This window comes from Lipotes vexillifer, unplaced genomic scaffold (genome assembly GCF_000442215.2).
Source record: "Lipotes vexillifer unplaced genomic scaffold, Lipotes_vexillifer_v1.1 scaffold141, whole genome shotgun sequence".
NCBI classification, from domain to species: Eukaryota; Metazoa; Chordata; class Mammalia; order Artiodactyla; family Lipotidae; genus Lipotes; species Lipotes vexillifer.
In genome coordinates this window covers 1,648,725-1,660,903 of record NW_006792108.1, presented here as the reverse complement: position 1 = coordinate 1,660,903, position 12,179 = coordinate 1,648,725, and the positions used below count along the sequence as shown (strand labels likewise).

The 12,179-nt window shown below is 39.3% G+C and overlaps 1 protein-coding gene across 5 annotated transcripts in view; it reads right to left on the bottom strand.

The window, feature by feature from the left end:
• Nucleotides 1-12,179, bottom strand: part of MYBPC1 (myosin binding protein C1) — a 100,276-nt gene that overhangs the window by 23,872 nt on the left and 64,225 nt on the right. For all 5 annotated transcript variants that reach the window (XM_007465348.1, XM_007465347.1, XM_007465349.1 and 2 more), the window contains 4 exons: nt 5,650-5,809; nt 4,286-4,390; nt 3,341-3,529; nt 1,989-2,123 (listed from right to left, as the gene is read on the bottom strand). In XM_007465348.1, the coding sequence (XP_007465410.1) occupies nt 1,989-2,123; nt 3,341-3,529; nt 4,286-4,390; nt 5,650-5,809 (589 nt within the window). The remainder of the gene's footprint in view (nt 1-1,988; nt 2,124-3,340; nt 3,530-4,285; nt 4,391-5,649; nt 5,810-12,179) is intronic.

Below are 12,179 nucleotides of genomic sequence, written 5' to 3'. Positions count from 1 at the left end.
GGGAAAGAGAGAAAGAAAACGGTGTCCAGGGGATGGGAAGGGAATGTGGAAGTTATTTAACACATGAGGAGAATTTTTAAGGAAAAAGAGTAAAATGGTGCAGGGATTAAACAGTGAAATAAACACCAGGAGAAAGACAGAGTCCAAACCAACACACGACCTTATGAAAGAAAGAATTATCTTACAGAATAAAACCTGCCATATCTAAAAGCATTAAACACTACAGAAAATTAGTCTGGAGGACAACAGCCATTAAAAGAGAATGAAGAATAGGGCAGCCACATAAAGGAAGTAAGAAAAGACTGCAAGAAGAAAGATATACACGTTATAAAAGAACTTCCATAGAAAGCTAATTCCAAAACGTTATGTGGCAAAATATATACATAATAATGACTGTGTACATATATATATGTATATGCGGGTATACATATATATCTACACAGACAACACACAGAATTATGTAAAATACACTTCGTTGCATTTTATCTAAGGTGGGTAACATCAAAATGACAGCCATCTATCATTTTGCTGTATCTTCTTACTTTTTAAACCTATCAGAAAGAAAAGAGTAAACAATTTGCTCTGTTTCATACATACACAAAAGGTTTGTATTCATCACACAGAAGATTGGAAAGTTCTGCTAGCTGGGCGGTATAAATAACAGAGAGGAGGGCTTGGGAGTTTTTCAAAATTGGGGGAGGGGAATGGAATGGGAATAAACCATAGTCCAAAGTACTCAAGATTATAATGTCTCCACTGGTTTTGGTTAGTGGCTTTCTAAGCCCTGGAAAAATCAACAATAGTGTTCTGTGAGTGAGTGCATGTGAACGGAACTGAGTGTTACCAAGATGCTTTATTCTCCCTTTCTCTCTGCTCTCCCGACCAACACTGGTTATTTCTATGCGTGCCCCCGTCCAGAAGCCTGGGGCTTCTTCTTTAGCAGTTTTCTCTTCATAGTTAGAAATTTCTTCTCCATAGAGGTTTTCCTTCTGGGGAAGTGTTCACACTCCTGGTTTCCCAAATGTGCTCTGGAGTCTCTCTTTCCTTCACGTAAGATCCACGTTAAAGTTTGGGGTCCAAAGAGTTTTCTTAGAGTTAGAGGCCAAGTCTGGGCCTCTCATTTGTGGAGAAGGAACAAACTTCCCTGGTGGATTGTTTCCCTACCATGACCTAGAATGCAGCCCGAGTCCAGAGCTGGGGCAATTTTATTCACCCATCTCCAAATCATGACAAGTATGAAATCAAAAACACAAGAGGCTTTTAGTGAATTTCACATCTTTTTTTGATTTTAGGTACACTCTGGCCTATCTTTTCTTGTGTCATTTTCTCTTTTTCTATTATTTCTATCAACAAGGTTTTTTTTTCTTTTTGCCTATTTCTCTTCCCCTCCTAAATTTAAGCCATTAAATTTTTATGCACCCATATCCTGAGACAAGTTACTGCCATAATGTTGAATCTATTTCTTACACCCTCTGGGATTTAATGTTGATTCTTTTAAACACTGAAAGTTGTCCTTAATTATTCTTTTTTTTCCCTTTAAGAAGGCAGAATTGATCACCAGAGAGTCAAGTATATAATCTCTATTACCCAGAAATAGGCAGCTCTGTTGATAGCTGACCTCTGCTCAGTATAGCGTTTAGAATTTCCAACTTGCTTTATCCTACCTAGAATTTTATTTTGCTGTGGTACATTTTAATTCCACCAATTCAAGAGGTGGGAGTCCCTGAAGTTTGATCAGAATCTCTCCTCCTATGTCCTAGATCACTCATGTTGTCGGATCTGGGAGCCTACCTGGGATATTTTTGAGATCTCAATTGGTTAGTCAAGTAACAAAGAAGGGCTAAATTCTCATCCATCATAGAAGGATGACCTTTGGCTTGTTGTCATTTTCAGTAGAAAGGAGATGAGTACCCAAGAAAGAGCACCAAAAGGGGGGCATATCTCACCTATTGATGATGGTATTCGTTTGAACTACTAGCTGTACTTACTTCCTTCAAAGCAATACTCTAGCACATAGCCATCTAAACCTGCTGCACCAATCTGGTCGGGGGGCCGCCACTTCATTGTGACAGTGGTGTCAGTTACAGAGTCAACAGCCAAAAGAGTAGGTGGGCTGGTTACAGCTTCAGAGATAAAAGAGACAGAAAAAGAAGAAATTATTAAGTACAGAATTATGGCACAGGAACTGTGATAAAATGAACCAGGATACAAATAAAAATATACACAGGGACTTCCCTGGTGGCACAGTGATTAAGAATACGCCTGCCAATGCAGGGGACATGGGTTCGAGCCCTGGTCCGGGAAGATCCCACATGCCGCTGAGCAACTAAGCCCGTGAGCCACAACTACTGAGCCTGTGCTCTAGAGCCCACGAGCCACAACTACTGAAGCCCACATGCCTAGAGCCTGTGCTCTGCAACAAGAGAAGCCACCACAATGAGAAGCCTGTGCACCGCAATGGAGAGTAGCTCCTGCTCGCCACAACTAGAGAAAGCCCACACGCAGCAACGAAGACCCAACACAGCTAAAAATAAGTAAGTAAGTAAATAAATAAATAATAAAAAATATACACGGAAGCCCCCTCGTGTTAATAAAAGTCAACGAGACTCCTCGAGCATATGCTGTGTTTACGGCAAAGATCTGCCAGATGTGAAAATTTTTTTATCAACGCTGTCACACTTTCCCTCCACTTGGGAGGTTGACACGGGAGTCTGGGAGGCCCAGGAAGTTGAAAAAGTCAATGTTTGAGATCTAATGATCTAGAGTAAATTTTCCATAACTTTCTAATTTTAAAGTGCAAACTCTTGTACTAAATATTTCTACTGAAAAATCTACTCACTGCCAGAAAATAGTGGAGACGTCTTCTCTTCTCTTTCTTTGCCTTTACTGAACTGACATTTTTGGTTCAATAGATAACATTTAAAGTGTGACTATAAAGCAAAGAGACTAGCTTTCAAGTGTGCTTGGTTGAATTGATGTCAATTTGTTTTAGTTATAGTGTTTACACCAGGGTGCTGGGTTATACTTTCAGAAGGACCAATGGGGGGGAGTCTTGTGTCAATGGGCCCAGCTACATGTTTCCAGTGGGAAGGGGCAAACAGAGCCACCCACAGCTGTCCTTGGAATTCTGGTAATAAATTCCAGGGCCTACATTATGAAGGCATTCAACTCTATTGCGTTGTTTGTAATTTCTTAGAAAATTGCCCCTAACCACCTCTAGTCTCCTACTCCTGTATCACTCTAAGAAGCTTCCAGGTCTGCTCCAGTTAGAGGTCAGAAAGAAGCAGTCACAATCTGCGGCAACGATTTTCATGACAAAGACAAACCTCTCTTGACTCACCCAATGGAACAAAAGGTTTGGAGGGAATACTGGGCTTGGAGAGGCCAACGGCATTGACGGCAAAGATGCGGACCTCGTAGGCCACACCTTCAATCATATTCTTGGGCTCAAAGGTTGTTTCTTTGCAGAGATCAAAATTCAGCCTCATCCACCTGGAGCTTTGCTTCTTTTTCCTCTCAATGAAGTAACCTGAAGGGGACGCAAAATGGAAACTGAAGTTTTTCCTTGGTCTCCAAAATTAAACTTTGCCAGATATTAGAATGTTCAAAAATTTCCCATATTCTCAGCACTCTAAGTGAAATAGTCATATATGTATTTTTAACCCATCTTATTCCATTGGTTTTTTTGAGAGAGATTATAAATAATACAAATATTAACATCATGGGATATAGATAAAAATAATAAGACTAGAAAAAATTAAAATTGTATTAGGAAAAGAGAAAAAATAAACCACAGATATGTAGGCCATAGAAACTTACATAGTCACTCTATTTGAGCAACAGATGTGGCTTTGAGTCCCAGCAATGTAAGAAGGAGGAAATAACCAGTTTTGTGAGTTTCATTATTAGCAAGTAGAAGAAAGTTCCTGTTCCACAGGGGAAGCAAATTCTTATAAGTATTTAACTCTAGAAGAAATTGCCTCATAGACATAATTCTATGGATCTAGGCATTTACTGACCAGAATAAAGTTAGACTTATAGTTGTTTCAAAATTAGATATTGAACAGAAGTCAAACAAAAAAAGAGGACAGGCAATCAGATGATATTCATCAGAGCTATTTAAATCTCAAGTACTTATAAAGCATCCCCCAATATATTTCAACGTGAATGGATATTTAAACGTTTTCTTCTAAATGCAGTATTTTAAAATGTGCTTTGTACTAATGTGCATAAAGAGGACACCAACTCCACTGGCAGGTCCACAGATGGACCAACACGCAGTTACCTAAGATTGGGGACCCTCCATCATAGAGAGGAGGCTCCCAGTTCATGATGCACCACTCATCTCCCACATGTGTCACATTCGGCGCCACTGGAGGATCAGGGACATCTGTAGCAAACAAAAAATAGAATAGAATAAAATAAAATAAAATAAAATTGAGGGAGTGAGAGCACAAAGAAGAATGTTCATTGGAAAATATGTTTTTGGATGATAATCATAGAAGCAAGGTTATTTCTTATTATTTTTCCATGTTTACTGAAGTGCACTGGGTAACTAATTTGGGTACAAGGTCATGCTCCATATGGAATCAGGGAAGGTGAGCCCAATACAAATAAAATAATGATGTCTCCAAATCCTTTAAACTAATGTCACATTACAGACCGTATGAAACCCAAGACTTTTGTTATTTACCTTGAAAGTGGCGACTAAGAAATTATTGCCTAAATGTTGGACGTGATTTTGTTTTTTTGTTTTTTTGTTTTTTAACCACAGAAGTGAACTTGCAGCAGAACTGAATCAAGGACTAATTACTGCACATTTTACATCAGTTGTTGTGTAAGATGTTGACTGGTAGAAATCCAAGTCAAAAATGGCAAGTTACCATGTCTTATAAATATAGTGCAGTGCATAACAAAGTGACCTTAGTTTTGGATCAATTTGAAATATGTTTCTTGGGAATTCCCTGGTGGTCCAGTGGTTAGGATGTTGCACTTTTGCTGCAGGTACGGGTTCGATCCCTGGTAGGGGAACTAAGGTTCCCTCATGCCACATGGCGTGGCCAAAAAAAAAAAAGAGAGAGAGAGAGAGAGAGAAGAAAAAAAGTAATATGTTTCTTAAGGGAAAGCTAAAGTGGGATGAAGAGATCATGAGACCTTGGACCACCAGTAATCTGCCATACTCATTTCACTTGATTTCAGGATCAGGAAAAATGTACTTAAATGGTCGTCTAAGAACCAAGGCAGATCTTACTCCTCACAGTGAGTGTGATGTTGGAAATTATTTAGCAATTGTGTGTCAGTGACTGTAGAGGGCACTGAAAGGGAGTGTGACTGTGGAGAGCTAATGACAGCAACCCCAAAAGGCTAACCTTAGCTACTCCTCACCGCAACTAGTCCTCTAGGCAAGCAAAGAGACAAGAGAGGAAAGGAAAGGAAAAGGAAGAAAAAGGAAAGAAAAGAGAAAGAAAGACATATAAAGAAGTGGCAAAGATAAAAAAAAGAAAGGCAGTGATTTATGAAATACAGCTATACCGTGTGCATCTTTGTTGGCTACCCAGAAAAGCTGAGAGAACCAAGAACTTGCAAAGTCTACTTTGGATCTAGACATGTCAGCCTGATTCAAGAAGTCTGTTGACTCAGAGGCCTTACCCACAACTTTAATCGTGATGGCTGCATGTGCTTCCCCAGCTTCATTTTTCAGATTTATGTGGTAAACACCAGAATCATCTTTTTCTGCTACATCAATAACCAGAGTGGTGCTGTCAGGGTAATTTTCAGTTCTTATTCGGCTACTGCCCTCCATAACAGCCTACAGAGGAAAGACATACAATGTGGCATGACCTATGCAAACAACAAGGACACCTCCAGAGTGCCTGGGCACTTAAGCTGGACATGGTGCTAATGCCTGAAATATGTGCTCTTAGTTTAATCCTCCACCAGCTCTAAGGACAAAAGTATTGTCGTCCCATTTTACACATGGGAAAAACTGTGGCCCAAGGTTACACGGCTAAGAAGTGGTAGAACTGGGATTTGACTCCAAAGTTCAGTACCCATTAACTCCTTAAAGAGAAAGCTGGAGGACCATAAATATAAGCGCAGAAGTGTCATTCTAGAAGAGTTTCTTTGTACATGAAATTAGAAATACTTAAACTCATACCAGAAACTAAATAATGATTTGTTCATTTCTTTAGATGTCTTGGAAACTTAAAAATACTTAAAAGGGTTGAAGAAGACCACAGTGCCAATTTCCCATACAAGTTGAGTACTGGTTTTTCCTTTCCAGTAGGACATGAAAGAATGAACATCTAATTCCCAAAGTAAAGACAGAGCGAGGCTGAGACTTCTATTATATTTCCTTTCTTTTCCCCTTCTTATTTTCCTTCATTTCTTGCCTTCCTCCTTCCTTACACCAGAAGTTTAAAGCAGCATTACATTTTTCTGATTCCCAGGTCATATCTTCCATGCAATAATAGACAGCCAATATACAAAGAGGAAAAACAGAGAAAAGCCAAAGCAATTTAGAAAGAGGGTAATTTGCCACTATGGTCAACTCTACTCTTTTGTGTCTGGATTAGGACTTGTAAGTCTTCAATAACATAAGATTGTGACAACGGTAAGAATACTTGAAATGGCTTTCATAATTCTCATTTTATAATAGAAAAAAATTTCCTCATTTTAGCCAAATTCTAATCTTAAGATTGTAAAAGATGTTCTGCTTGAAAAGAAAAATAACTTACTTAGGGTGGTGTTATATTATCCTCTTCCTATTTCTATGCTTTATTTTGTTTCTTATGCTATAATTTACATCAAGTAAAATTCATAGTTTTAGATATATAATCTAGGAATTTTAACAAATTTATGTGAGTGTGTAACCACCCCCATAATCAAGCTACAGACTGTTTCCATCACATCTCACAGTGTCTCCATGCTCCTTGGCATGCAACCCACTAACCCCACATCCTGGTCCCTGGCACCCACTGGTCTGTTATTTGCCCCTTTGGTTTCCCCTTTTCCAGAATGCCATATAAATGGAATCAAACAGTATGTAGTCTTCCAAGTGCATATTTTTAGACTGATCCATGTTGCTGCTTGTATTACTAGTACGCTCCTCTTAATTGTTGAGTAGTTTTCCATTGCATGTTCCACGTGCAGTTGGAATATGTTTGTACAATTGGACTTTTGAGTCATTTCCAGGTTTTGACAATCATAAATAAGTCTTCCATAAACATTCCTGTAAGAGTTTTTGTGTGGGCATGTGTTTCATTTCTTTTGGGTAAATACCTAGGAATAGCCTTGTGGAGTTTTAGGGTAAGCGCATGCTTAACTTTATAAAAAACTACCAAACTGTTTTCCAAAGTGGATGTACCATTTTGCATTCTCACCAGCAATGTATGAGAGTTTAATTGTTCCATATCCTTGCCAGCATTTGGTACTGTCAGGTTTTTTTTTTTAATGGCTTTTAAAAAATACTCTTTGTTTTTTGTTCCAGCTTCTTTCACACAGCATAATTATTTTGAGAGTCATCCAAGTTATTGCAGTACTCCCTTGTATGAATTTCTCACAATTTGTTTATCCATTCACCCACTGATGGAATTTGCATTGTTTTCAGCTTTTGAATATTACAAATAAGGCTACTATGACCATTTGCTCTAGTAGATTTTTTTGCAGATGACATTGGATTTTCTACATCGATGATTATGTCATCTGCAAATAAAGACAGTTCTACTTGTTCCTTTCCAAAATGGATGTCTTTTACTTCTCCTTCTTGCTTGACTGCCCTGGCTAGAACCTCCAGTACAATGTTGAACAGAAGTGGTGAGACTGAACATCTTTTCTCTCTTCTTTCTGATCTTAAAGGGAAAGAATTCAACCTTTCACTATTTTTTTTTTTTTTGCGGTACGTGGGCCTCTCACTGTTGTGGCCTCTCCCGTTGCGGAGCACAGGCTCCGGACGTGCAGGCTCAGCGGCCATGGCTCATGGGCCTAGCCGCTCCACGGCATGTGGGATCTTCCCGGACCGGGGCACGAACTCGTGTCCCCTGAAATGGCAGGTGGACTCTCAACCACTGCGCCACCATGGGAAGCCCGAACCTTTCACTATTAAGTAGGATTATAGTTGTAGCATTTTTATGGATGTCTTTTATTATGCTGAGGAAGTTCCTTTCACTTCCTAGTTCGCTGAGAGATTTTTACTAGGAATGGATGTTGGATTCTGTCAAATGCTTTTCTGTGTCTATTGAGATGACCACATTTTTTCTCTGGTTTGTTAATATGGTGAATTATATTAACTTATTTGAAAATGTTAAACCTACCTTTGCATTCCTGGGATAAGTCCCACCTGTATATAATGTACTGTTTCTTTTATGTATTTTTAGATTTGATTTGCTAAATTCTGTTTAGAATTTTTTCATCTAGGTTCAGGAGTGATATTGATTTGTAGTTTTCTCTTCTTGTAATGTCTTTTTCTGGTTTTGCTATAAGGGTAATACTGGCCTTCAAGAATGTGTTGGGGGGGATTCCTTGGTGGAGCAGTGATTGACAGTCCGCCTGCCGATGCAGGGGACATGGGTTCGTGCCCCGGTCCGGGAAGATCCCACATGCCGTGGAGTGGCTAGGCCTGTGAGCCATGGCCACTGAGCCTGCGCGTCCAGAGCCTGTGCTCCGCAACGGGAGAGGCCACAACAGTGAGAGGCCCATGTACGGCAAAAAAAAAAAAAAACAGAATGTGTTGGGAAGTATTCCTATCTTCTCTTCTTCAATTTTCTGGATGAGTTTGCATTGAATTTGTATTATTTCTTTCTTAAATGTTTGGTGGAACTAACCAATAAAGCCATCTAGACGTGGAATTTGTTTTGTGAAAAGATTTTAAACTACAAATTTCATTTCTTTCATAGATATAGGGCTATTCAGTACTGATTTAGTGGTATTTTGCAAATTCTGATATGTGTTGTGTTCATAAATATTTTCTAATTTCCCTTGTAATTTCTTCTTTGATCCATGAGTTACTTTTTTTTTTTTTTTTTTGCGGTACGTGGGCCTCTCACTGTTGTGGCCTCTCCCGTTGCAGAGCACACACTCCGGACAAGCAGGCCCAGCAGCCATGGCTCACGGGCCCAGCCGCTCTGCGGCATGTGGGATCTTCCCGGACCGGGGCACGAACCCGTGTCCCCTGCATCGGCAGGCGGACTCTCAACCACTGAGCCACCAGGGAAGCCACCATAAGTTACTTTTTAAAAAAGCTACTTAGTTTCTAAATATTTGGAAATTTTCCAAGTCTTTCTGTTATTGTTTTCTAATTAATTCCACTGTGGTCAGAGAATATACCTTGCATGACCTGAATCCTTTCACATTTACTGTGACTTATTTATGGTCTATTTTGGTAAATCTTCCATGTGCATTTTAAAATAATGCCCAGTCTACTCTGTTCAATGGAGTGTTCTATAAATGTCAACTACATCAAGATCATTGATAGTATTTCTCAAAACTTGTCCATTTTGTTCTATCAGCTATTGAGAAAAGTAGTAAAATCTCTAACTTACCTATTTTTCTTTGTAATTCTATCATCTTGCTAATTGTTTTCTATTTGTCCCATCTGTCCTTTGTGTCTCTTGCTGCCTCCTTTTGGATTCATTAGATATGTTTTTGTGGCTCCATTTTACATCCTGTGTTGGCCTATTAGCTATAACTCTTTTATTATTTTAGTGGTTCCTTTAGGGTTTATAGTATAGTCTACCTTCATGTGGTATTATGATACTTTACATTTAGCAAAAGAAACTTACAATAGCATACATCCATTTCACTCCTTTCAATCCTTACTTCCTTTCTCCCCTCTTGGCCTTATGTTTTCATTGTTATAAATTTTACTTACACTTATGTTTGAAGGCCATGGTGCATTGTTACTATTTTTGTTTAAGCAACCAAGTATCTTTTTAAGGAGATTTAAATAATAAGAAAAAATGTTTATATATTTATCCATGTAGTTATTATTTCTGACCCACTTATTGATAGCTCCTTTGTGACAATGTTTTCATCTTAGTATCATTTCCTTTTGACTTTAGGACTTCTTTTAACATTTCTTGTAGTGCAAGTCTGCTGGAGATGACTTCTTTCAGCTTTTGTATATAAATAATTTTATTTTGCCTTCATTTCTGATAATTATTTCTATTGAGTATAGAATTCTAGGTTGACAGTTTTTCCCCCTTTAAACATTGCTCCACTGTCTTCTCACTTGCTTTGTTTCCAGAGAGATCAGCTGTCATCTTTGTCTTTGTTCCCACGGGTTTAATGTGACTTTTTCTCAGACTACTTTTTTTTTTCTTTGTGGTATGCGGGCCTCTCACTGTTGTGGCCTCTCCCGTTACGGAGCACAGGATCCGGATGCGCAGGCTCAGCGGCCATGGCTCTCGGGCCCAGCTGCTCCGCAGCACGTGGAATCTTCCTGGACCGGAGCATGAACCCACGTCCTCTGCATTGGCAGGCGGACTCTCAACCACTGCGCCACCAGGGAAGCCCTCTGACTACTTTTAAGAGTTTTTTCTTAACCACAGGTTTTGAGCAATTTGATTATGATGGGTCTTGGTGTAGATGTCTTTTTTTTTTTTTTTTTTTTTGGTGTAGATGTCTTAATGCTCCTTGTGCTTGGATTTTATTGAGCTTCTTGTATCTGAGATTTTCTAGTTTTTATCAAATTTGGAAAATTTGGGGCCATTTTTTCTCAGCATATTTTTATGTCCCCCTCTTTGCGGACTCCAATTACACATAGATTTGACTGCTTGAAGTTGTCCCATAGCTCAATAAAGCTTTTTTTTTCCTCCAGAAAATGGAAAAGGAGGAAATACTCTCCAACATTAAAAAAAAAAAAAAATTATTTTTTAGAGTAGCTTTGAGTTCCCTGCAAAATTGAATGGGAAAAGTACAAAGAGTTCTCATATAACCCCTGTCTTTACACACACATAACTTTCCCCACTACTGACATCCCCCACTAGAGTGGGTACACTTGTTATAATTAATGAACCTACATTGACACATTGTTATCTTTGAAAGTCTATAGTTTACATCAGGGTTCACTCTTGGTGTTGTACATTTTATGGGTTTTGACAAACCTATAATGACATGTATCCATAATTTTAGTATCATATGGAACAGTTTTACTGCACCGAAAACATTTTATATAGGAAGCTGCAGAGTCACACCTGAGCCGGCTCTACTCTACCACTCCAATCTTATTTATTATACTCCTCCTCACTCATGCTGCCTTGGCCACACTGGCCTTCTTTGTATTCCTCCAACACATTAAGTGCATTCTTTCCTCTTGTTCTTTGCACCTGTATTGACATCAACTGGAAATCTCTTTGCTTTGATCTTCTCAAAATGGTTCCTTGTCATTCATAAAGGCTGTTCTCATGCCCCATGCAGTCACTTACTAATCATATTACCCTGTTTTGTTGTTGTTGTTAAATAATTTTATTTTTGGCTGCATTGGGTTTTCGTTGCTGTGCGCAGGCTTTCTCTAGTTGCGACGAGAGGGGGCTACTCTTCCTTGCGGTACACGGGCTTCTCATTGTGGTGGCTTCTCTTGTTGAGCACAGGCTCTAGGCACACAGGCTTCAGTAGCTATGGCACACAGGCTCAGTAGTTGTGGCTTGCGGGCTCTAGAGAGCAGGCTCGGTAGTTGTGGCACACGGGCTTAGTTGCTTTGTGGCATGTGGGATCTTCCCGGACCAGGGATCGAACCCATGTCCCCTGCATTGGTAGGCGGATTTTAAACCACTGCGGCACCAGGGAAGTCCCATCCTGTTTTGTTTTTTTTAATTTTCGTAGCACTCATTACTATCCAAAGTGACTTTGTTTATTTATTTATTTAATAATTCATTGTCTGTTTCTCTTCCACCCCATTCCCTGACACCCATTAGAAGGAAAGGTAGAACCTCATTCACTGCACGTAATAACATTCATATGCATATGCGCAGGGTCACATAGTAGATAGTCAGAAATATGAAAAGCAAATGAATAGTTATTATATTTGCCTGAAAATCAGTAATCTTTCTTTATTAAAGGAGTTACATCTTTACTGTACATTTATTTGCTGCCTTCTTTCATGTGACTCACAGGAGGCAGGGAGTAGGGTAGGCTGTGTGTGTGTGTGTGTGTGTGTGTGTGTGTGTGTGTGTGTGTGTGTG